Source organism: Hyla sarda, chromosome 1 (assembly GCF_029499605.1).
Source record: "Hyla sarda isolate aHylSar1 chromosome 1, aHylSar1.hap1, whole genome shotgun sequence".
NCBI lineage: Eukaryota > Metazoa > Chordata > Amphibia > Anura > Hylidae > Hyla > Hyla sarda.
In genome coordinates this window covers 64,081,072-64,108,504 of record NC_079189.1, presented here as the reverse complement: position 1 = coordinate 64,108,504, position 27,433 = coordinate 64,081,072, and the positions used below count along the sequence as shown (strand labels likewise).

Genomic DNA, 27,433 nt, shown 5'->3' with positions numbered 1-27,433 from the left:
GTACGCCGCGGTCCCGCTGCTGGGGAGCCCCGGGATCCCCGCTGCGGCACCGCGCTATAATTACTGCACAGAGCGAGTTCGCTCTGCACGTAATGACGGGCGATACAGGGGGACGGAGCCGCGTGACGTCATGGCCCCGCCCCTCATGACATCACGGCCCGTCCCCTTAATGCAAGTCTATGGCAGGGGGCGTGACGACCGCCACGCCCCCTCCCATAGACTTGTATTGAAAGGGGCGGACCGTGACGTCTCGAGGGGCGGAGCCATGACGTCACGATGCTCCGGCCCCTGTATTGCGCGTCATTACGTGCAGAGCGAACTCTGTGCTGTAATGAGAGCGCGGTGCTGCACCGGGGATCCCGGGGATCCCCAGCAGCGGGACCGTGACGTACTGACATCTTATCCCCTATCCTTTGGATAGGGGATAAGATGTCTAGGGGCGGAGTACCCCTTTAAGGAAGAAGCAAAGAAAAAAAATAGAAAAATGGTTATATAAGCTCTAGTGAAGTGTTTCCCAATCAGCATGCCTCCAGCTGTTGCAAAACTACAACTCCCAGCATGCCCAGACAGCCGTTGGCTGTCCGGGCATGCTGGGAGTTGTAGTTTTGCAACAGCTGGAAAACACTGGCTGGAAAACACTGCTCTGGTAGAAGGGGGCTCGCAGCCCATGTGTATGCTGCATTGCTTTGGATTTTATCTGAGCTTAGCAGGCATTGCTGGATTGTTATCTGCATTGAATAGATGGTATATAAAGCATGCATTAAGGTAAAGCGCAGTTACATACCATTCTTACCTGTAAGGGTAAGAGAGAGTTGCTGTTGTTGTCCGTCCTAAACACGTTGTCATCGATCCAAGACTTGGGATTGAGGGATGGTGTGGACCGCGTGAATTTAGGTGGGGCGATGACATTGCCAGAATAGGGCTTCTTTAGGGGGGAGATTTGGCTCATGGTGCCAGGGATTCCCATATTAGCAGTGCGACGATCTCTGCCGTGCATCCCTCCCCAGGACATGCTGCCTGTGTTCCAGCCGCTGCCTTGGTGGCTGCTCCACGGAGACTGCTTGACCATAGGCTGCAAGAGAAAACAGAGACATTTTATCACGTAAACAGATCTAGTAATATCTTTACTAAAGAATTCTTAAAGAATGTTTAAAAAATGTGCAATTTATCAAAATAAGAACCAGATTTTCGTGTGACAGATTTTTAGTCCACCATACGCTATGCACAGGGACCACCATCACAGATCTGACCACTTTTCAATGCCAGTTTGGGTGATCTTTTTAAAGAGGTTCCATTATATACCAGATCTAAAGCAGTGTTTACCAACCAGTGTGCTTCCAGCTGTTGCAAAACTACAATTCTCAGCATGCCCGGAAAGACAGATTTCTGCTCTTCAGGCTTCATCTCTAAACTGCAGTTCTCCCAAAGCTGGTGAAAGGAGCCCCCCCCCCCCCCCCCCCCATAGACTTGCATTGCTTGTCTCACAGACAAAGCACAAAGCTGAGCTCAGGGAGAGGGAAAAAGTTTGATACCAGGAGGAAAAAGCATTTATGTATAATAAGATATATTACAACGTTTCTTATATTCACTTATACTATTGATCTATGCAAAGTTTGTTCATATGTCAGTGCCTACAGTACTCCGGTGGAAAACATTTTTTTTTTTTTTTTCAAATCAACTGGTGCCGGAAAGTTAAACAGATGTGTAACTGACTTCTATTAAAAAATCTTTACCCGTCCTGTACTTTTTAGCGGCTGTATGCTACAGAGGAAATTCTTTTCTTTTTGAATTTCTTTTTTGTCTTGTTCACAGTGCTCTCTGATGACACCTCTGTCCGTGTCAGGAACTGTCCAGAGCAGCATAGGTTTGCAATGGTGATTTTCTCCTGCTCTGGACAGTTCCTGATATGGGCATCAGGTGTCAGCAAAGAGCACTGTGGACAAGACAAAAAAAAATTCAAAAAATAAAAGAATTTCCTCTGTAGGTATACAGCTGCTAAAAAGTACTGGAAGGGTAAAGATTTTTTTTAATAGAAGTCATTTATAAATCTGTTTAACTTTCTGGCAACAGTTGATTTAAAAAAAAATGTTTTCCACCAGAGTACCCCTTTAAGTGCCAAGGTCTCTGTGCCACCTACTAGTATAGAAAGAGGGTAGAGGGTTGTAAGCAGTAAAATTGAATAATCGAGGAGTTAATCCTAATCCTCCGGGCATGCTGGGAGTTGTAGTTTTGCAACAGCTGGAGGTAAGTCTTGTAAGACTAAGGCTGTTGATTGCGGCCGAAACGCGCCACCTGTCATCACTTTGCGTTATGGCTGAATAAAGAAATTTCGTATTGCTTGACATTCGCGCTGGACATCTGTTTCTTATCAATAGCTGGAGGTATACAGTTTGGAGACCACTGAAAGTACAATGAAATTCCACTTATTGGTGCCAGCATGGTAATACCAACACAACAGACCTGCCTGTAATATAGTGCAAGCAGCATAACAGGGCCCTTCAAATAGTTATCACATAAAAGGGAAACCATCATAAAACATGTTTACCCAGACTGCCATGGGTCCCTCATAGCCCAGGTATGCCAGCGCTACACATTATATTATACATACATTAAAGAAAAAAAATGCTCCGGAATGCAGTTGGAATTTCCGTCAAGTGAGTGGGAATACAGAAGAGTCTTGTGAAAGACCAGACTGTATATAAGTCCGTAGCACCACCCATAGCATGGCATTACTCTATTTATAGGCAGAAAAACCCTGATATGTGCTGGACACAGGGCTGAGCCACTGCTGCCATACCCGTAATACAGAAACGAAAGGTGCGAGCAAACCACACCAGAAAAATGATGGGTGTAGTGACCAAAACTAAACATGTTCCACCCATCCTCTTACCTGGGACGATAACACTTATGGCTGCATTATATACAATAGCAGTAAGTCACAGTCAAACCTACGCTTGTACTGTACATTAGAACGCCTTGATACCCCATTACCGGAAGACTCTTTTTATACGGGACTGATTGTCATGACCTGCTGAGACCATCAGCAGAATATAGGCCACTATTTATGGCAGCCTGGTTACTGTCTGTGATGCAAATATCTGATGGGAAGCTTGGACGGCTTTGGTTTCCCGACACCCTTCTAAAAGGAAGCAGTTGTAATAACAGGGGTATATATGGAAACTGCTGTATATGCAATTCTTCGGGTGGGGGTATTTGCCCTGTCCCCATCCTTTTAACAGGTACAGAACAATGTATGACCATAGACTTGGGGGTACCATATATACTCGAGTATAAGCCGATTTTTTCAGCACGATTTTTCGTGCTGAAAACTCCCCCCTTGGCTTATACTCGAGTGAACTCTCCGCCTGTCAATCCCTTCTCAGGGGTCTTCAACCTGCGGACCTCCAGATGTTGCAAAACTACAACTCCCAGCATGCCCGGACAGCCATCGGCTGTCCGGGCATGCTGGGGGTTGTAGTTTTGAAACCTCTGGAGGTCCGCAGGTTGAAGACCACTGCGGCCTTCGTCATCATCCAGACCCCCCTTTTAGTTTTCTACTCCCCTCCCCTCGGTGGGAAGGAAGGGTGAGCTGAACGTCCCTGTGCGTCATCGTCAAGGCAACGTCACTAGTCCGGGGCAGGCCCGGAGCGCGGAGAAGAGGCCCCCCCCCCCCCCCCAGTGAAAATGGACAGCCAAGAACGACTAACCCTCCCCACCGGATGGTCCCTGCAGCATAGATGGCCGAAGATGAACGGCCCGAACCAGCTCACCCTTCCTTCCCACCAAGGGGAGGTGAGTAGAAAACAAGAGGGGGTGTCTGGATGATGACGAAGGCCGCAGTGGTCTTCAACCTGCGGACCTCCAGGTGTTTCAAAACTACAACTCCTAGCATGCCCGGACAGCCGATGGCTGAAAGGATTGACAGGCAGTGATGATGAAGGGGGGGGGGAGGGATGATGACAGGGTGATGATGACGGGGGTCTGGATGATTACATGGGGGGATGATGTATTTCCCACCCTAGGCTTATAGTCGAGTAAATAACTTTTCCTGGGTTTTTGGGGGGAAATTAGGGGCCTCGGCTTATATTCGGGTTGGCTTATACTCGAGTATATACGGTACTTCCCTATCAGGGTACTTGGCACAGACACATCCCTAATACACAGAGTAGACTGTCCTGTCACTGAACATACAATACAATTGTAACACTGTCAGGTTATGTTCACGCCATTTTTAAAGCAAAACAGCCATTTTGTCATTCAAAATGTCCTTATATTAAATTTTATGACCAAAAAATGCAAACTAAGGGCCCTCTTTATTTGGCCGTTTTTTCATACATATTTTAACCACGAAAAGCTGCCAGAGCTACATTTCTACAGGGAACAGGGCGGCAGACAGAATGCAGTGTATAAGTAAGTGCTGTTGGCATACAGGGTAAAAAAAAATAGTGGGGGAACTTACCTATAGGGGCAAGCTACCTACAGGGGGGTCCTACATACAGGATAAGTGGGTTAGCGTTGTACTAGCTGTGCAAAATATAACTGGGAAAATAGTGGGGGGGGGGGAACCATGTTTAAACCACCATATCTCAAACTAAAAAATCATACTGTATTAACAAAAAAATTTAAAAAATTTAAAAAAAGGGGAAAAACCCTGACTACTAACTTTTCTATTTTTTTTGTTGCTAGCTCCTAGGTTTAAAACAAATGTGTCAAGCCCTTCCCTAAGGCCATTTTTATACTGCGTACTATACATGACAAGACTCCCTGACGTATACCTCTGAGGTATGCCTGTGATGGCTCAAATACAGGTTTTTTTTATTGATATATTCCCCAGGTGTTATATACCGTATTTATCGGGGTATACCACGCACCGGCCTATAACACGCACCCTCATTTTACCAAGGATATTTGGGTAAAAAAAGTTTTTTACCCAAATATCCATGGTAAAATGAGGGTGCGTGTGTGCGCGTGTATACCCCGATACATCTCCAGGAAAGGCAGGGGGAGAGAGGCCTGCTGCCGGCCCTTCTCTCCCCCTGGCTGTCGGCGCCGCTTCTCTCCCCCTGGCTATCGGCGCCGCTGCCCGTTCTGTCCCCCTGACTATCGGTACCGGCGCCCCACTGCTGGCGCCGATAGCCAGGGGGAGAGAAGCGGCGCCGACAGCCAGGGGGAGAGAAGGGGCAGCGGCACCCATTGCGTCGTTGCTATGCACGGCGCGGCGCACTGAGGTCATGCGCCGCGCCGTGCAGCGCATAGCAACGACGAAGGGGACGCACGCCGGAGGCCTGCAGCAGCGCGGACCCGACTCAGGTAATTATGCCACCGGGGATGGGGGAGGCAACAGGGCAGCGGCGCCGGCAATGGGTGCCGCTGCCCCTTCTCTCCCCCTGGCTATCGGCGCCGGTACCGATAGTCAGGGGGACAGAACGGGCAGCGGCGCCGATAGCCAGGGGGTGAGAAGGGCCGGCAGCAGCCCTCTAGACCCCAGGGAAGGCAGGGGGAGAGAAGCGGTCAGCGACGGCCTCTCTCCCCCTGCCTTTCCTGGGGCGGTATCTGCGTATAACACGCACATAGACTTTAGGCTAAAAATTTTAGCCTAAAAAGTGCGTGTTATACGCCGATAAATACGGTATATATATATATATATATATATATATATATATATATATTTATTTATTTCTATTTATTTTTTTACTAGATCTTCGTGAAATAGTACACAGATCTGTACTAATCCACCCAGCAGATTAACAGAAACTAATGGAAACCAACAGAATAAATGCCAAAATGACAGGCTTTGGCCTTTGTCAGGTGATGGGGGTCTACGGATATATATGGAAATATAATATGGTCAGTCTACGATTAAGCACTTAGGTGGGAAACGCGTCAGACATTGTCCTCTGTCAAGTGACTTCTTTTGGATTATCCAAATAAAAGCAAGCTTTTATCTGCAAGCCTAGCGCTGGACAATCTTTTCTTCTATTATTGCACAAAGCCGAGGGCGGGACCGGCGTGTCCTTGCGCAGGTGCTCCAGAATTGGTCGGGGTAGAGAGCGGTACTAGAAGCTGCAACCTTGGAAATATAATATAGGGGGAGATTTACCAAAACCTGTGCAGAGGAAAAGTTGCTGAGTTGCCCCTAGCAACCAATCAGATCGCTTCTTTCATTTTTGAAAAGCTCTGTGAAAAATGAAAGATGCAATCTGATAGGTTGCTATGGGCAACTGGTCAACTTTTCTTCTGGACAGGTTTGATAAGTCTCCCCCCATAATGTGGAATAAAAAAAAAAACCATAACAATAGAACCACAGTATAAGTGAGTAGGGACCCGAGCAGCCACCTCACATGTGACATTGCATTATGGGGTAGAAGGGAGACCATGTTTGACCACATACTCTCTGTATATTATCAACATTAACTGTTGCTATCCTATCCCAGCATGTTTGTGTACATCCCCCTAACACAAGGACGCACTACTTGTTAGAGTCACCATTTGAGCATTGTTGACCGGTAAAGAATTTCCTCTGAATTTCTGCAGAAAAAAAACACCAACAAGAAAGTGTTTTCCAGCTACCAAGACTACTCTCACCACCCAACACGAGGCGGCGAAAAAACACAAACAACTGCAACAATGTGACAGAACCAGTCAAACCAAGCGGGATGGGCTAATGACAATGTACGGTCACAATGAGCGCACACACGACTATCTATGTGCTGTAAACACCAATAATAGGGCTGTCATGAAAGGGTTTTGTTTCATGTGACTGGGTGGGACGGAAGGAATTACAGACAGTGAATACTACAAAGCGTCCTACACCAAGTGCCTTTACAAGCACGTCCCACCTAGCTATATAGTCATGTTTGACTTACTTCATGGCTTGCCCACTTTCTCCTACCAAAGTCATTGAGGTATTCATACAATATAGTTGGCCCGTTCTGTCAAGTTTTGAGAAAGCAGGGTGACAACCAACACAGGGGTTCGGACACGATGGGAGTGGTAGCTTAGAAACATCTGGAGAGCCGCAGTTCGGAGAACACTACCTCTACTAATTCCTCGTGTCAGTGAAGAGCACACCATCATATAACACACTATGTAGCATTTGGGTGGCAGATGTATATAGAAAAATGGCAAGGTGGTGTCGGGCATGTGATGGGTGTATCATGCTGCCTTAAATAGAGAATATTAACACACAGGAGACTCAACACTTGGCAACGAGACAGATCTCCGCAGCGTGAATGAGTAATAGAAGAGGGTGTTTTGTGGGCGTAAAATTGTATTGTATAGGTATGAAAGAATCCAAGGACCTGGCGAGCTCTATACAGATCTCATATACCGCCTCAGACGTGTCGCCTATGAATATAATGTCTCAGATCCTTGTGATTTGTACATAAAAAGTAACCCCACTCTTTGAAAAGTCTAGAGGGGCACAACAACATCCATCTGTACCAATATAAATACAATAAGGTCCCAGATTTCAGGACATGAAAAGACCCGGCAGAACATAATACAGTTAATACAGTACTTTGAGCCAATTGGTTCTGAAAAAGGAGAGTGAATATTATAGCACGCCATACTTTACATAATCCCAAAAAGTAATGTCCACCATGCATCCTGTCCACAATAGATCCATGATACAGTGCCCAAGTGGAAAGGCCAGGACAGTTATAACTATATAGTCACTGGTAACAAGTTCTATATCAGGTATATACAATAAATTAGACATTATTATAGGGCTGGGTGGTATGACCAAATGTGCGTATCGTGGTATTTTTTTAACTTTTGGTGGTTCCACGGTATATAACGGTATTTCCTCCTCCTCCCCTCCGCCCAAAATGGCCTCCTTGTCCACCTGTTTGTTGCGGCCGCCGGCACTGACACTCTATACTGTCCGGTATCCCTATGCCCGGGCTGCAAAAGGTAAACAAAATAAACTAACGCCTTATGCTGGGGACGGGAACGTCAGACAGCCGTCAGCCTATCACCGGCCGCAGCGATGCTCCGCCCTGGTCGGGGATAGGCTGAGCGCACTGTCATGTAGGGAGCTCTGGCCGGCTCCTTACATGACAGTGGGCTCAGCCTATCACCGGCCGAGGCGGAACATCGCTGCGGCCGGTGATAGGCTGACGGCTGTCTGACGTTCCTGTCCCCAAGAAGCAGGTGAGGCCGGTACCGGACCAACGGGAGGTGAGTTAAAGTTTATTTTGTTTATTTTTTGCAGCCCGGGCATAGGGATATCGCACAGTATAGAGCAGTGGTTTCCAACCTGCGGACCTCCAGATGTTGCAAAACTACAACTCCCAGCATGCCCGGACAGCCGTTGGCTGTCCGGGCATGCTGAGAGTTGTAGTTTTGCAACATCTGGAGGTCCGCAGGTTGTAGACCACTGGTAAAGAGTGTCAGCGCCGGCGGCCGCAACAAACAGGAGGCAAGGAGGGCAGCGCTTGCGGGCGACATGTGAGTATTTTCCCCGATGGGGACAGCGCTGGGCTGATAATTAATTGGGGGGCAGCGCTCGCGGGTGACATGTGAGTAGTTCCCCGATGTGGGGACAGCGCAGCACTGGGCTGATTCATTCCTTCCCGAGGCGGAGGAGCCAAACCGGTATTGCGGTATGGGTTAAAATTCATATTGTGCAACACCAAAATTTCGGTATTCGGTATGAACCGGTATACCGCCCAGCCCTACACTATTAATCCCAATGTACAGCCCCTCGGCCTAGTCAAGAAGGGATTCTATCAATGCTGTTGGCCACCTCAAAAACCACCTGTGGTACCACAACATATCACATGAAATTTCTCTCTTCACATACACCAAAAAGCTACGCCAGGTCTGGGATAGTGTAGTTTTAGACACTTTTCAGTGGCTTTGCGCCTTTTTTGCGCCTTTTTTACAAAAAGGCGCAGTTTATAAATTTCAGTCCATGGCATACGCTGAATTCTACCACCAAAAGCCGTTAAATAACACACAGTGCGCCAAAATAGCGCCTTTTGTACGGAGAAAAAAAGGTGTAAACTCATTGATAAATGTCGGCCATATACTGTATACTTCTGGTATAAAGATTAAGGATAGGCTCTCCTCGAAGAGCTGCACAGTAAATCTACAAAGCTTTGATACAAATGGTCATCTTAGTTGCCCAGCATGGAGATATTTTTAGAAAAGGGCTGGTTTATACAGGGCATGTGACTTCCTTATGACTCCGTCCCCACAATTATCTCAGCCGTCCAACGCAGGGAAATGTGGTTGTTATTAGGACAAAAGGTTAAAAGGAAGAGCAACCGAAAGAGTTCATCTTCTCACAAACAACAGGCCAAAAGAAGACTGTAAAGTATCAAGCACCAACCTTGTCTGTGGCAATATAGAAATATTATACATATATATCGTATTTATTGGGGTATACCACGCACTGGCCTATAACATGCACCCTCATTTTACCAAGGATATTTGGATAAAAAAAGTTTTTTACCCAAATATCCTTGGTAAAATGAGGGCGCGTGTGTGTGCATGCGTATACGCCGATACACCCCCCAGGAAAGGCAGGGGGAGAGAGGCCATCGCTGCCCGCTTCTCTCCCCCTGCCTTTCCTGGGGTCTAGAGCCCTGCTGCCACCGCTTCTCTCCCGCTGGCTATCGGCGCCGCTGCCCGTTCTCTCCCCCTGACTATCGGTGCCGGCGCCCCATTGCCGGCGCAGATAGCCAGGGGGAGAGAAGCGGCGCCGGCAATGGGGCAGCACCGCCGACAGACAGGGGGAGAGAAGGGGCAGCGGCACCCATTGCGGGCGCCGCTGCCCCATTGCCTCCCCCATCCCCGGTTGCATAATTACCTGTTGCTGGGGTCGGGTCCTCGCTGCTTCAGGCCTCCGGTGTGCGTCCCATGCGTCGTCGCTATGCACTGCACGGCGCGGCGCAATGACGAGTGACGTCACTCATAGCAACGACGCAGGGGACGTACACCGGATGCCTGAAGCAGCGAGGACCCGACCCCGGCAACAGGTAATTATGCAACCGGGGATGGGGGAGGCAACGGCAACTGCCCCTTCTCTCCCCCTATCTGTCAGCGCCACTGCTCCATTGCCGGCGCCGCTTCTCTCCCTCTGGCTATCAGCGCTGTCACCGATAGTCAGGGGGAGAGAACGGGCAGCGGCGCCGATAGCCAGGGGGAGAGAAGGGCCGGCAGCAGGGCTCTAGACCCCAGGACAGGCAGGGGCAGAGAAGCCGACAGCACTGGTGGTCTCTGCACCTGCAAAGCCGCTGCAGTTCATTGATTTAAAGCGCCCGCTTTAAATCATTGAACTGCAGCGGCTTATCGGTGTATAACACGCAGGTAGACTTTAGGCTAAAAAATTTTGCCTAAAAAGTGCGTGTTATACGCCGATAAATACGGTATGTGGTAGCCCTTGGGGGGTGTATGGTAGTTGGGATGTTGTTTAGGTAGATGAGGGGTTAAGGTTAACCCTTTAGTTCGTGATGCCAGGCTGAGGGCTAGTATGCTGAGGTAATTCTCCGGCCTCTCGCCGCTCTTCCCAGTAATGATAGGTGCATGTAATAAAATGACTGAAGGTCCACAAGGTAGTTGACTTTACTTAAATGCTTGCAGTACATCCAATGAACAGTAATAGTCTCATGCAAACAGTCTCTATATAGTTCAGTGACTGACAGTTGTTGCGGACCTTGAATATACAAGTCTCTGAATTTAGGGTAATTTGCGAAGATCCGTCCGGATTTAGGGGATAGATAAGGTCCGGTGATCTTGCAGAGTGCTTAGGGGCTGATACACTCACGGTTAAGAAGAGATCAGCTGTCGCCGCAAGGCTAGGGCCTAAATTCACTGATAACAGCAGCGCAGATCCTTCCCTGTCAACAGCCCACGAGGAAAGAGAGCTCTAACAATGGCCGCTGCTCCCTTATATGAGCAGGGGCAGGGCTATTTTGATTGGTCCGAATATCTGTCACTCACCGTCACACAGCATGGTGGGTGCAATGCGTCACAGGGACCTCCAAAGGTCCTTAAGCAAAAAAACATGGAGTTTACCTGATCACGTGACCCGCAGGTCCTGCTACGCTCCGGACAGGTAATTAACTAGTTATATACATTAGTACTATTATATTTACATAAATCCTGAATAAACTATTAGTTTAATGAATATCTAGATGAGAGGTGACAAGGGGCAGACCAGACAAAAAGGACCTGACGTCGTAGGGACTCTGGCTATGGGGACCTATATACACAGGTACCGGATAGGATGCGGTACCGGGACACCACATATACACACACACATATACCCATAACCTGAACCAGATCTCATAAACACTAGTCAGATGCATCTGTATTTCTTCAATATGCACCTTCTGATATTACTGCTGGTCCCGCTGGTCCCCCTGGTCCCCCCGCAGCACACTTTCCATATTTCTAGTACAGCACAGTTCTTGATGAACAGGACCTGACGGAGTCTATGGCCCCATTCTCATAAATAAGAAAACAGGAATTTATATGCCAATGTGTACCATGGTATGTTCATTGAGTTTCAAGGACCATACATGGTCTATTAGAGACTATAACTGAATACTGCACACACAAAAAAGAATGTTTGGATGATAGATCAAAGGTCACTAGTAGAATCCATTGAATGAAACAAGCATGCCGCCGAGTACACTATGGTATACACTGGCATATCTTTTGCCCCAAAGTATACCCCATATGTGATGTGAATGGGGCCTTATACAGTACAGTGATCCCTCAAGTTACAATATTAATCGGTTCCAGTACGATCATTGTATGTTGAAACCATTGTATGTTGAGACCAGAACTCTATGGAAACCTGGTAATTGGTTCTGAAGCCACCAAAATGTCATCCGAAAATAGGAAAAGTGAGGATTAAAGAAAAATAAGTAGATAACTAATATAGATAAAGCAAGTCCGCACATATAAAAGAAAGAAATCTGCTGGGAGCTGTAAATCACTGTCTAAGTCAGTGTTTCCCAAGCAGGGAGCCTCCAGCTGTTGCAAAACTACAACTCCAAGCATGCCCGGACTGCCAAAAGCTGTCCAGGCATGCTGGGAGTTGTAGTTTTGCAACAGCTGGGGGCACCCTGCTTGGGAAACAATGGTCTATGTAGAGGACAGGAGCTTTGTCCTAAAAAAGTATGTCCTAAAAAATGCAATGCAATGTCCTAAAAAAGTAAAATGGAGTCGCCCTTACCTGGTGTCCAAAGGAGCAGCTAACCCTGGTACAGGTAAAGTGTACAGAACATGGGGGCACTACCAGACATCAGTCAGTGCATACGCTTCAGTAATACAGGTAAAGAGTAGTACAGAACATGTAATACCTCTCTGTACTGAAGGGGGCGCTACCAGACATCAGTCAGTGCATACACTTCAGTAATACAGGGGTTTTACCAGTAAATTGCCCATTCTGATTGGTCGGTTCTTCCAGCCATTGACAAGTTGCACAAATCTGGATTGTCCGTAGCTTTGTATGTTGAGTCTGGTTTCAACTTACAATGGTCCAGAAAAGACCATTGTATGTTGAAACTATTGTATAGGGATACAGCGTACAGCAGTGGTCTCAAACCTGCGGACCTCCAGCTGTTGCAAAACTACAACTCCCAGCATGCCCGGACAGCCGTTGGCCGTTCCAGCACCAACGGCCCCCAACAAAGAGGAGGAGGGCAGTATTTGCGGGTGACATATGTGAGTAGTACCCCGCTGGGCTGATAATTAATTGTGGGGGGGAGCAGAACAGCGCTGGCGGGTCACGTATGATTAGTTCCCCGATGTATGAGCAGCGCTGCGCTGGGCTGATAATTCATTCCCAAGGGGGAGGGGCCCAACCGGTATTGTGTGATGGGAAAAATTCATATCGTGCAGCCCAAAATGTTGGTATTCGGTATGAACCGGTATACCGCCCAGCCCTAGCAGTACATAGTCTCATAACTTTTGTTTAGTCCTTAAAAGTACAGAACTGGCCTCTGGGGAGCTCCCCGACACCATTGGATGACCAGAAGGGCACAATCTTAATAAGGTATCGTAATATTAAAGAAACAATCCATAGTGACCGATCCTGCTCTGCACAGACTCTGACCACTGTAACACAGATGACTGTATTTAACAACCCGCCAATAAAAATCTAATTTGGAGTACGAGTCAAAGCCGAAATGAGAATAAAGGTGCAATAAACAAGATCCTGGCTCATATTACAAGCACTAATATCATATGACATCTGCTAGAACATCCATAGAGGAAAAGACAGTTTTTGATCAAAAAGTGTCCCCCATCCGCGTGGAGGCGGCCATTTTCGGATGGTCCCTAACATATATTATGAGTCTAATACTCACAACTAGTATTAGACTCATAATGTATGTTAGGGACCATCCGAAAATGGTCGCCTCCACGTGGCGGATGGGGGACACGTTTTGATCAAAAAGTGCGCTGAAAGCCTTTAAAAAAAATAATAAAAAAAAATATAAAAATTTTGATAAAATGTGCCGCTGCAATTTTTCTGTCTGTATACTTTGCATTTGCCACAGCAGCATGCACTCGTGTATCATGTAGTTGTGCTGGCTATTTGTGTTTTTTGTTATAGCGGAAAAGACAACCAGTGTACAGTAAAAAGGAACCTGCACAATGTGAATTGACTTCAGCGCTCTCGCCTTCCCATTCCCACACAGACGTCCTATTCTAACATCAGGTTTTCTCCACAAAAATTGGATTGTATACATTATAATTAGAGATGAGCGAACTTACAGTAAATTCGATTCGTCACGAACTTCTCGGCTCGGCAGTTGATGACTTATCCTGCATAAATTATTTCAGCTTTCCGGTGCTCCCGTTGGGCTGGAAAAGGTGGATACATTCCTAGGAGACTCTTTCCTAGGAATGTATCCACCTTTTCCAGCCCACCGGAGCACCTGAAGGCTGAACTAATTTACGCAGGATAAGTCATCAACTGCCGAGCCGAGAAGTTCGTGACGAATCAAATTTATTGTAAGTTCGCTGATCTCTAATTATAATCCGCCACTATGAAGGTTGGTTTGTAGATTTTTGCTTTCTAGGAAAATGTATGTTTCTCTGGCCATCAATAGCCGAGCATAGTGAGCACTCTGTGCTGTATTTCAGGCACTCTGAGGGAGATTTATCAAAACCTGTGCAAAGGAAAAGTTGCCCAGTTGCCCATAGCAACCAATCAGATTTCTTCTTTCATTTTGCAGGGGCCTTGTTAAAAATGAAAGAAGCGATCTGATTGGTTGCTATGGGCAACTGGGCAACTTTCCCTCTGGACAAGTTTTGATAAATCTCTCCCTCTATCTTTATGTTGCGACTATGTTGTCACCTGCACAGTGGAGACAGCCATTTTATTTCCAGAGCCAAAGTCTTCTCAGGGTATCATTTCACAGTGAACTAGTGACCTTACTGAGGTGGCAGATGTCAGCTGGCCTAGTCGGGTACAGGATCTCAGGCTAAGAGGAAAAATACAAATATATTCACACCGTGTCTCACATTAAGGGAGTACACCCCTCACATTTCTGTCTAAACATTTTATTAGACGTTTTCATGTGACAAGACTGAAGAGATGACCCTCTGCTACAATGTAAAGTAGCGAGTGCTCAGCCTGTATAACAGTGTTTAATGTTGCGTCCCCTCAAAATACAGTGGTCCCTCAACATACGATGGTAATCCGTTCCAAATGGACCATCGTTTGTTCAAACCATCGTATGTTGAGGGATCCGTGCAATGTAAAGTATAGGACAGTGGTATACAACCTGCGGAACTCCAGATGTTGCAAAACTACAACACCCAGCCGTTGGCTGTCCGGGCATGCTGGGAGTTGTAGTTTTGCAACATCTGGAGGTCCGCAGGTTGAAGACCACTGGTATTAAAGGGGTAGTCCAGTGGTGAAAAACGTATCCTCTATCCTAAGGATAGGGGATAAGTTTGAGATCGCGGGGGGTCCGACCGCTGGGGCCCCCTGCGATCTCTCTGTACGGGGGCCAGGCTCTCCGGCTAGATAGCGGGTGTCAACCCCCGCACGAAGCGGCGGCCGACACACCCCCTCAATACATCGCTATGGCAGAGCCGGAGATTGCCGAAGGCAGCGCTTCGGCTCTGCCATAGAGTTGTATTGAGGGGGCGTGTCGGCCGCGGCTTTGTGCCGAGGTCGACACGCCCCCTTCCCGCGGGCTGTCGGGGCTCCGTACAGGAGATCGCAGGGGGCCCCAGCGGTTGGACCCCCCACGATCTCAAACTTTTCCCCTATCCTTAGGATAGGGGATAAGTTGTTCACCTCTGGGTTCACCACTGGATATCTCCTTTAAAGGTTGTACTCACGTGTCCCCGCCGCTCCGGACCCGTCACCGCTCGTCACCGCTGCCCGGGATGTCGCCTTCCATCGCTGTCACTGCGTCCCCGACGCTCCGGCAAGGCCTCTGTTTCCCCGGCATCCTCGCTCTCCGTCGCCACCATCACGTCGCTACACACGCCGCTACTATTGGATGACGGGACGGCGTGCGCAGCGACGTGACGACGACGATTCGAGAGCGCCGATGATGCAGGGGATCCCGAAGAGGATGCGCCGGAGCCCCGAGGACAGGTAAGTGACACTCACCGGACCACACGGGGCACCGTAAACGGCTATCCGGACGCAGCTGAAGCAGTCTGTGCCGCCGGATAGCCGTTTATGCGATGGCCCCGACATAAAAGCATTGTATGTTGATGCTGCCTTCAACATGCCATGGCCTCTGTATCTTGAAATGATCGTATGTCGGGGCCATCGCAGGTTGGGGGGGGGAGGTTGTCACTGTAACTCTACACAGTCATTAAAGGGGTTGTGCGCTGCCCTGCAGTTCGGAGCTCCGCTCACAGCATCCGGAAGTTCTTTACTCCGAACGCTGTGTGCGGGCTTCAGTGTTCGCGGCCGCCGGGCCCTCAACAAAAGTCTATGGGAAAGGGGCGCGACTGCTGTCACGCCCCCTTCCCATAGACTTTGGTAGAGGGGGCGGGCGAGACGTCACGAAGGGGCCGGGCGTGACGTCACGCCCGCAAACACGGAAGCCCGCACACAGCGTTCGGAGTAATGAACTTCCGGACGCTGTGAGCGGAGCTCCGAACTGCAGGGCAGCGCACAACCCCTTTAATGTCTAAACCATAGTGGAAATGTCCAAATTGGGCCCAAAGTGTCAATATTCTGTGTGGCCGCTATTATTTTCCAGCACAGTCTTAAGCCTCTTGGGCATGGAGTTCACCAGAGATTCACGGGTTGTCACTGGAGTCCTCTTTCACTCCTCTATGACAACATTACGGAGCTGGTGGACATTAGAGACCTTGCCATCCCCCATTTTCCGTTTGAGGATGCCCCAAAGAAAATCAATACGGTTTAGGTCTGGAAACATCACCTTTAAGGCCCAGTCTCAAAAGGGAGGGGATCATGCTATGCCCCAGTATGTCACAGTATGTGCTGCCATTCATGGTTCCCTCAATAAGCTGTATCTCCCCAGTGCCAGCAGCCCTCATGCAGCCACAGACCATGACACCCACCACCATGCTTGACTGTAGGCAGGACACACTTCTGGTTGCCGCCCAACATGCACTTGACACCATCTGAACCAAATAGGTTTAACTTGGTCTCATGAGACCACAGGACACGGATCCACTAATCCATGTTCTTAGTCTGATTGTCTTCAGCAAACTGTTTGCAGGCTTTCTTGTGCTTCATCTTTAGAAGAGGCTTCCTTCTGGGACGAAAACCATGCAGACTTATTCAATGCAGTTTGCAGCATATGGTCTGAGCACTGACAGTCTGATCCCTCACCCCTTTAACCTCTGCAGCAATGCTGACAGCACTCATACATCTATTTCCCAAAGACAACCTCTGGATATGACACTGAGCAAGTGCACTAAACTAGGCCTCAAACAAAGTCTGTCTGTGATGATGAGGAGAAGGATGCCGGAAAGTGATCTGTACAGCAGTATATAGGAAAAAACACCATTAACAATAGCTAAAGCTCAGTGTCCCCTTCCCTGTGCAACGGCCAGTAATGTTTCCAATTCATCTGAAAGTGACAGCTCCTGTTTATGTCCATAGGGCTTGCTGTAAAGCATCTCTAAATGCTGTTAAAAACAGTTCAGGCATGATGGCTGCTCCCATAATAATGTACAAAAACAAATACAATCAGAAAATATAAACAACAAAAAAAAAAAAAAAAGGTTTCAGTATTTGGCGGATAAGGCTAGGTTCATACTGACATTGTGCTCATTAAAGGGGTTCTCCGGTTCTTAGACATCTTATCCCCTATCCAAAGGATAGGGGATAAGATGCCTGATCGCGGGGGTCCCGCCGCTGGGGACCCCCGTGATCTTGCATGCAGCACCCCATTTATAATCAGTCCCCGGAGCGTGTTCGCTCGGGGTCTGATTACCGGCGACCACAGGGCCGACGGCGTGTGACGTCACGCCTCCGCCCCCGTGTGACATCACACTCCGCCCCTCAATACAAGCCTATGGGAGGGGGACTGATTATAAACAGGGTGCCGCGTGCAAGATCACGGGAGTCCCCAGCGGCGGGACTACCGCGGTCAGGCATCTTATCCCCTATCCTTTGGATAGGGGATAAGATGTCTAAGCACCGGAGAACTCCTTTAAGGGTCTTTCCAGCTCTTTTTCTTTTTTTTTTTCCATGAACAGACCCCAAACGGGTCGGAGCACAATGGACACCGTTGACTTTGAATGGAGTCTGTTGGGTTTCAGTCTGGGGTCTGTTTTTTTTTTTACAAAAATATTCTTTTGGACATGCAGGATTTTTATTTTTTTTTATCTCCTCTCAACCCCAGTAATTTGAATGGACTTGCCTAGCGGAGGTCAATGCTGATGTGAACCTGCCCTAATCCAGAAAGAGAAAAAAACTAGGCCCACGTTCCCTTTAATAGTAAAATGAGCCAATATTCCTGTAGTATACTCTGACATTTAAAAAAAAAACTTTATTTGTTAAAAATAACACCGAAAGGAAAAAAACATTACATTTTTTCGCTCAAAAACATTTATAATACTGTGCCCAAAAAAAAATAAAAAAAAAATGGAAAAAACAAATCCTCTAAATGGCTCAACCTTTCCCCCGATGATAACAGGCTCCGATCCAGCGCGCAGACCCTGCCAAAGTAAAAGATTTAGAGAAAACTAAACCTCTCTGCCGAGGACATATTTGAACCGGAGCCCAAGCGAATATCACTCCACGTCTGACACGGAGGGGAGGGCGATTACTCTGCAACAGTAACTAAAATTAATACGGAGGATTAAGGGATCATCAGGTTTTTTTTTGTTTTTTTTCACAGCCGCCCAGTTGCACAGGATCATTTTTGCTTGCTGTAAAAGATTTAGCCCGGCCAAACGGATATATTAAAGAGCTGAAGTCGTCACGTCTATTAACAGCGCCCATTAATAGCCACGGAGAACATCTGAAGGTGCTCAGGATCACAGACCTCAAAATAATCTGCCAACCACAGGCCAGCTTGGGGGCAGTGCCAATAGTCGGGATGGTGGGGGTCAGCTCGACGTCCATTCATTAGGAAACATATCTCGTGGCTGAGATCCATCACTAGACCAGTGTTTCCCAACCAGGGTGCCTCCAGCTGTTGCACCACTACATCTCCCAGCATGCCCGGACAGCCTTCAGCTGGGAGTTGTATTTATGCACACTGGTTGGGAAACATATATATATATATACCCTATATCATCCTATAGACATCAGATCAACATAAATTCTGGAATCAAAAATTTCTGCTGATGAAGAAAAGATGCTGAAAAATTCATTTAACCATTTCCCACCCCACGACATGAAACATACATCATGGGCGGCCATCATTTGTTTTTGTTTTTTGTTTTTTTTTGACCAGCGGTGAGAGCGGGGCTGTAAAACCTCTTACAGGATCGCAGCAACAAGGAAGGGAGCCAAAAAATAAAAATAAAAAAAATACCGTAAATAAATAAAAAAGCTTCATCTATGTTCCGATTCTAATACACAGAAGACTGAGCTAAGAAAACAATGTATTCAATGCCGTCCTCTGAAAGGATCTCTATGTGCTATATCTGATATGCTTTGGGTCCTGGTCATAGTAATGTATTGTCTATGCTTTTAGTTAAAGGGGTTATCCAGGAAAAAACTTTAATTTTTTTATATCAACTGGCTCCAGAAAGTTAAACAGATTTGTAAATTACTTCTATTAAAAAAAAATCTTAATCCTTACAATAATTATCAGCTGCTGAAGTTGAGTTGTTGTTTTCTGTCTGGCAACAGTGCTCTCTGCTGACATCTCTGCTCGTCTCGGGAACTGCACAGAGTAGAAGAGGTTTGTTATGAGGATTTGCTTCTAAACTGGGTGGTTCCAGAGACAGGTGTCCTCAGAGAGCACTTAGACAGAAAAGAACAACTCAACTTCAGCAGCTCATAAGTACTGAAAGGATTAAGATTTTTTAATAGAAGTTATTCACAAATCTGTTTAACTTTCTAGAGCCAGTTGATATATAAAAAAAAGTTTTTTTCCTGGATAACCCAAGTAATGTTTAGTAATTCTAGTCTCAATGATGGACATGAAGGGGTTATTCTTGTACCATCAGTCCGATGCTGCCTAGGCTCTATCCATTATTTATACCATTTAGATTATTGCGTCCATGGAAAAATCCGAACAAGAATCCGCAACAAACGTCCCAGAGTGAATTTACCCTGTACATCTGCACCGCATGGATAAATGCTGGAGAAATCATGACTCCCAAAATATCATACAACAAGCTCCCGGCGTGTTTCGCCATGTATCGATCATTGACATATGACGCTAACTGCATTACTATGGAGTTGGAAAGGACTGGAGGTGACCTGAAGCCTTATCTGCTTCTATTACTGGTCACAGATAGTGGGTTAACCCTTTCTTTGCTTCCTAGTAAGCCACCACAGATTGCCACTACAATAAAACCTGTATGGTGATAGATTTTGGTATGTCAGATTCGTTTCAATGGCGGTGATGAACGCATACTATACAAGGCTACTGGAGTCATCACCATGTAATGATCAATGGTGGATGTAGATGGGATTTGTGCGCTCACACGGCATCTAATCTCCGGATACATACAATAATACATATCTATCCCATATTCAATGACTGCTATGGGCTTATACTGCCCATTCTGTGTACGGACCCATGAATATGATACCGCACAATAGACCGTTACATGGACCCGTAGAGACTTCATGTCCTTGCTCTCATCCCAAAACTATTATAGAGAGGAAAATCTATATACTATAGAATTATACACCACAGCCTTAAAGGGGTACTCTGGTGTAAAACATTTTTTTTTATTTTTTTTAAATCAACTGGTGCCAGAAAGTTAAACAGATTTGTAATTACTTTGATTAAAAAATCTTTACCCGTCCAGTACGTTTTAGCAGCTGTATGCTACAGAGGAAATTCTTTTCTTTTTGAATTTCTTTTTTGTCTTGTCCACAGTGCTCTCTGCTGGCATCTCTGTCCATGTCAGGAACTGTCCAGAGCAGCATAGGTTTGCAATTGAGATTTTCTTCTGTTCTGGACAGTTCCTGATACGGGCATCAGGTGTCAGCAGAGAGCACTGTGGACTAGACAAAAAAGAAATTCAAAAAGAAAAGAATTTCCTCAGTAGCATACAGCTGCTTAAAAGTACTGGAAGGGTAAAGATTTATTTATAGAAGTAATTTACAAATCTTATATATTATTATATAATAATAATAATGTTTTCCACCGGAGTACCCCTTTAATCTATACTTCATTTGCTGAGGAAGGTCCTAACTTTATGGACTGAAACAATATTCATGTACAATGAAAGGATCTTATTGGCATTGTCCTGCATGTGGGGACTGGCATTTCGAACCTGTGAAACCACGAGTGCCCATAACCCCCCCCCCCCCCCCCCCCAATGTTCTTTCAACCCAGTCCTGGGTGCTATTTGCATTTGCCTAATCCATTTCCCATCAGGTTCCAATAGATTAATGTAGCATAGAGCAGTATTATATCCAGGAAGAAAAACTGGTGACTTTGGTACAGTGTCAGTGGCCTCAATGCCCTCTGGGTTTTCTGGGATAGTCACGAGTCTCACGTGATTCCCCCCCCCCCCCCCCCCCCCCCATAGGGAATAGCAGTTGTTGTCATGTGGTCTGAGCTACATAGGGTTAAATGTGTAGCAGAGCTTAATGGCCATACATAAAATCACAATGAACCAAGTAACTAACTCTGTTACATCTGTTTGTCGAAAGCGAAAGTTTGACCTTCTGATGGGTTCAGTGACCAAGAACGGCATGAAGAATTTGTTCTATATATAAGTACCACCTCTCTGTATGTCCTATACCGGACCAGGGGCATCTGCTGGCTCTAGGGTCGCCACCTGGCTGGTATTTTACAGGCATAGCCGGTATTTTGGCCTCCCTGCCAGGATTTTTATATAAAAAATAACGGCTATGCAATGGGCGGTATTTATCCAACCAATGCTCCAAATCCCGGAATGTTGGAGTGTTTCCCAACCAGAGCACCTCCAGCTGTTGCAAAACTACAACTCCCAGCATGCTGGACTATATAGTGGTATATGGTATAGGTCGGTGTTTCCCAACCAGAGCACCTCCAGCTGTTGCAAAACTACAACTCCCAGCATGCTGGACTATATAGTGGTATATAGTATAGGTCGGTGTTTCCCAACCAGAGCACCTCCAGCTGTTGCAAAACTACAACTCCCAGCATGCTGGGAATTGTAGTTTTGCAACAGCTGGAGGCACCCCTGGTTGGGAAACACTGACCTATACTATATACTACTATATAGTCCAACATGCTGGGAGTTGTAGTTTTCATTTTGGGCAGCTGCTGAGCCACAAGCTGTATCAGGGCATGCTGGGAGTTGTAGTTTTCCAACAGCTGGAGGCACCCCTGGTTGGGAAACACCGACCTATACTATATACTACTATACAGTCCAACATGCTGGAAGTTGTAGTTTTCATTTTGGGCAGCTGCTGAGCCACAGGCTGGATCAGGGCATGCTGGGAGTTGTAGTTAGTAACTAACTGCAACTTCCGAATTTAACAATAAAAAGCCATCAAAAAGTCCCATCAAAACAATAATGGTGCTGTTAAAAACTACAGATCCGGGCGCAAAAAAAATGAGCCCTCATACCGGCCCGTATAAGGAGAAATAAAAAAAGTTAAAGGGGTCAGAATAGGACAAATTTTCCCCACATATGTGTATCCTGTGATGTCACGCATATATAATTAATCATGCAAATTAGCGAGACCGGTACGGCCGGTAAGGTGGCGACACTAGCTGCCTCCACCACTGCTGGCACACAAGCCCTGGTAAACAAGCTGACATTTCCAAGGCAATAATTCCCGGTGTTGTACATCAGCAGATTATGACGTCAGGGTTTCCACCCTGTAAGATTTACCTTAGCAAAACATGGGGAGAAAAAAAAGGAAAACAATTGGGGTATTAAAGGCTTTGGCCTCCCTTGTTCAGGTTCAGATGGTGAATGGCCTTTAATCCCTGTGCTGACGGAGAGGACTACATCCAGGGCTCTGTGATGTCCTGCAAAATCCCCCCACGTATCAAAGCCGGGCACAGCTATTAATAAATGAATCAACCACAAAAGGACGACGGGCACCGCAGTGCTGATGTAAGGGATGCCACCCGCAAGTGGAAAAAAGACCCTGAAAAGAACAATTGGGAGGACGATTCACTCAGGGGCAGGTTACTGTACAATGAAAGTACTGGAAGCACGAAAAGAGGGCGACGGTAACATACAGCTATTCCCTATACATCCGTTATCTCTCCTATATCTATCTCATATGTATCAAATATCTATTATATCTAGATCTCATGTCACATCCGATTTAGCATTGGTAATCCAATACTTCATACCATTTATTTTACATTTTTATTTCTTATACATTTAGTACCCACCTTACATCTAAGAATTTCAGCTACAGTGAAGCATCTCTAAAAAAAGAAAAATATAAAAATAAAACACCTCAAGAAGATCCTCCCCCCCCCCCTTTTAGGGTGCACGCACACCACGTTTTTGCTATACAGTTCCCGTATACGGTTTCATGCTACAAACCGTACGGAACCGTATAGAAAACGTATGCAATTGACTTAACATTGTAAACCGGATGTCAAACGCATCATCCGTTTTGTGTCTAATACGGTTTTGTCCAGTTTTTTACCTGTACCCAAAACCGTAGACTACCACGTTTTTTGGTCCGGGGGAAAAACTGTATTAAACCGTATAAGTTTTTTTTTTTTAACATGGGAGAGGGAACTGTACAGAACTGTATGTGCGTACGGTTCCATCCAGTTTTCACCGTATGGTTTTTGACTTTGCACAGTTTTTTTTTCTTTGAATTTCAATCAAACAAGTGAAACTTTATTCAAAATGGAGTGAAAAGTTAAAAACGTATACATTTTTCTTCTTAAAAAACTGATGCAACCGGACATCATTTTTGAAAACTTTATACGGTTTTTAACCGTATACGGGTTGAAATTTGTACAGACGTTTTGATACAGTAGAGTCAGGTTTTGAGGAATCCAGATCAGATTCCGTCCACCACGGTTTTAGGTCCGGTGGGAAAACCGCATACGGGACAAAAATGAGCCGACCGGAGTCGCTTCACATCGGTCGGCTCATTGAAATACATTACATACGGGCCGCATACGGCAGGGATACGGGAGCGCCTGGTTTTAGTTCTCCCCCAGCCGTATGCGGTCACGGCATCACTGACTTTGGTTCCTTCATATATTACACACATTGGCCATCTTCCTTGTCAAGACCCCCCCCCCACACACACACACACACACACACACACAGAAGACTGCTTTTCAATGACATTTTGGGTAGACATCTCCAAAAAAAAAAGTTTTCACTGTTCATCTAATATCTATTAATATCATAATATATCTACCTGCATATCTATCTACGGTATATATCTATATCTATCTATCTATATCCACATATATATCTATATCTATCTATCTATATCCACATATATATCTATATCTATCTATCTATATCCACATATATATCTATATCTATCTATCTCTATATCCACATTTATATCTATATCTATCTATCTATCTCTATATCCACATTTATATCTATATCTATCTATCTCTATATCCACATATATATATATATATATATATGTCCATATCCATTGATCGCATTTATCTGTGAATATCTTATATATCTATCTGTATATCTATCTATATATACACACATACACATCTATATATATATATATATATATATATATATATATATCCATCTTGTTTCCCATTACATTTATCCAATATCAATATCCCACATTTATGTCTATATTTTTATGATAATATTGACCTATCCATCTATTAATATAGTTCTCTCTCACATATGTATCTATTTATCTCTCATATTTAACTATCTCCTATATACCTCATCTATTAATCTCTCTCATATCTATATATCTATCTATTTTATATGTATCTCATAGATGTTGCATCTATATACATCAATCATCTAAACTCTCTTTTATATCTATCTTATATATATCGTATATATATTTATCTATTGCAGTGTTTCCCAACCAGGGTGCCTCCAGCTGTTGCAAAACTACAACTCCCCGCATGCTCGGACAGCCCTTGGCTGTCCGAGCATACTGGGAGTTGTAGTTTTGCAACAGCTGGAGGCACCCTGGTTGGGAAACACTGATCTATTGTCTATATCTATCTCTCATATCTATCTATTGTCTATATCTACCTCTCATATCTATTTATTGTCTATATCTACCATCTATATCTATTTCTCTGTCCTCAAACTCTCTTATTTATATCTATCTCATACGTATCACATCTATCTACCTATATCTCATATCTATCTCATATCCATTAACATCTCGCTCCAAAATATATATATTCTCAATATCTAAAATTTCTCTCCTATGGTGTATTTATGAGCGCCAAGTCGTGCCAGTCGGTCCAGTATCCGACCCGACTTCTCCAATGTCCAGCAATAAGATCTCTTTCCGCCATTGAGGCCTACCAGCTCATCAGCCATCCTACATAGGAGATAGGTGTCAGATCATGGCCGGGTGTGAACAATAGTCCTAGTCCTGAGCCAGGAATGTCATGGAGGCTCTCCGCAGCCCTTCTCGGAGATGTGACAGATGTAGCAGAGCTGTCATTCCGCTGTTTGTACATCATCTCTCAAAGACAATCCCAGCTTTCCCTACGCCTGTCTATACCATGGAGGCACTTATTTTACACACTTACTGATCATACGCATCACCTACCCAAAGCCCTGCAAAAAAAACATAAAGACGGCCATTAGGATCTGTAGTTTCCTGGTTTCACCTTAATCGGGAGAAATAATCCTTATAATACTCATTATATCAGTGTTTTCCAACCAGGGTGCCTCCAGCTGTTGCAAAACTACAGCTCCCAGCATACCCGGACCAGGTTTCACCTTAACCGGGAGAAATAATCCTTATAATACACATTATATCAGTGTTTTCCAACCAGGGTGTCTCCAGCTGTTGCAAAACTACAACTCCCAGCATGCCCGGACCAGGTTTCACCTTAACCGGGAGAAATAATTCATATAATACACATAAATCAGTGTTTTTCAACCAGCGTGCCTCCAGCTGTTGCATAACTACAACTCCCAGCATGCCCGGACCAGGTTTCACCTTAACCGGGAGAAATAATTCATATAATACACATAAATCAGTGTTTTTCAACCAGCGTGCCTCCAGCTGTTGCATAACTACAACTCCCAGCATGCCCGGACAGCCGTTGGCTGTCCGGGCATGCTGGGAGTTGTAGTTTTGCAACAGCTGGAGGCACCCTGGTTGGGAAACCCTGCATTATATTATATTATACCGCATTCATACAGCATCCAAGGGCACCTAGACCGGACAGATTACCGGATAAGCAGACAATATGACGTATTTATCATGCGGAACACACAGCGGCTAAAAGCCACATCCTGTATGAGGTGAACAAGCATCCTATTTACTAGAGGCGGCATTTACATATACAAAATAGTATATACACCCAGCACACACAAGATGGCAGCTGGAAAGGCCACAAAGCAGCAATGCCTGGGGTGGGAGGAAAAAAAAAATGACATTCATGCATTATAATGTGACATGAGGCGGGGGTAATGGAGGATGATAGTACTACATATGTGCAAAGGGTGGCGTATGGGATTATAGAAGGTATATATATATATATATATATATATATATATATAAAATATATAAAAATATATATATATATATATATATATATATTTAAAAAAAAAATATATATATATATATATATATATATAAAATATATAAAAAATATATTAATAAAAAAAAAATATTATATATATATATATATATATATATATATATATATATATATATATATATAGCATATGGCGGGTCTATTAATAGTAAATGTACCGCATAGTGATTCCGGCCTAGCACAGCTCAATAATACATCACCTCGGTCGGTGTGATCTATCTACACGACAGCCTATTCTGCACCCATGTAGCAGAGCCCAATGTGTCATGGTGGTACACCTACAGTCCCATTACAGGGAGCCCCCTGCAAAAACCCCACTCTGCTACATCTGTGTACGTAGATCGGGCACAGGGGGTAACATTTTAAGATGCCCGTTTTATCCAGGGGGATTTGCCACTTATTTTAGGATAACACGTGATGATGTCACGGTGCAGGTAAGAAGGTTCACAACCCCAAATGACGGGCACACAATGGCTGTCAGGACAGGGTGACACTAGGCCTCTGCTATTCCTCTAACAATGGGGGGTATGCTACCTCTTATAGGCTGCCTAGGCCTGGGTATGGCACCGTATACCATTGTGCCTCCAGCTGTTGCACAATTACAACTCCTGGCATGCCCAGACAGCCTGCTGGGAGCTGTAGTTTTGCAACAGCTGGAGGCACATTGGTTGAAAAAGAGCACCCTAAATAGGAAGCTTAATAGGAGCCAGTGTGCCTCCGGCAATTGCAAAACTACAACTCCCAGCAAGCCCAGACAGCCAAAGGCTGTCCGGGCGTGCTGGGAGTTGTAGTTTTACAACAGCTGGAGGCTCACCGGTTGGGAAAAACTCCCCTATAAAATGATATCCACTGGCACAGATCTGTAGGAAGCTTAATAGGAGCCAGTGTGTCTCCGGCAATTGCAAAACTACAACTCCCAGCAAGCCCGGACAGCCAAAGGCTGTCCGGGCATGCTGGGAGTTGTAGTTTTACAACAGCTGGAGGCTCACCAGTTGGGAAAAACTCCCCTATAAAATGATATCCACTGGCACAGATATACAATACAATAGAATATCCGCCAAGGAGAGCCATAAAGGGTCCAAAGACAATAAGGCAGATTCTCATGGGATAGTAGGGATTGT

General features: G+C 45.5%; 1 protein-coding gene across 8 annotated transcripts in view; it reads right to left on the bottom strand.

The window, feature by feature from the left end:
• CPEB2 (cytoplasmic polyadenylation element binding protein 2) overlaps positions 1–27,433 on the bottom strand; it is a 190,860-nt gene that overhangs the window by 97,779 nt on the left and 65,648 nt on the right. For 4 of the 8 annotated variants that reach the window (XM_056555172.1, XM_056555174.1, XM_056555171.1 and 1 more), the window contains one exon: positions 785–1,072. In XM_056555172.1, coding sequence (XP_056411147.1) covers positions 785–1,072 — 288 coding nt within the window. Of the gene's footprint in view, positions 1–784; positions 1,073–6,486; positions 6,506–13,610; positions 13,750–14,323; positions 14,360–27,433 lie in introns of those variants that run through there. The other 4 variants (XM_056555175.1, XM_056555173.1, XM_056555176.1 and 1 more) reach the window with 4 other exon arrangements.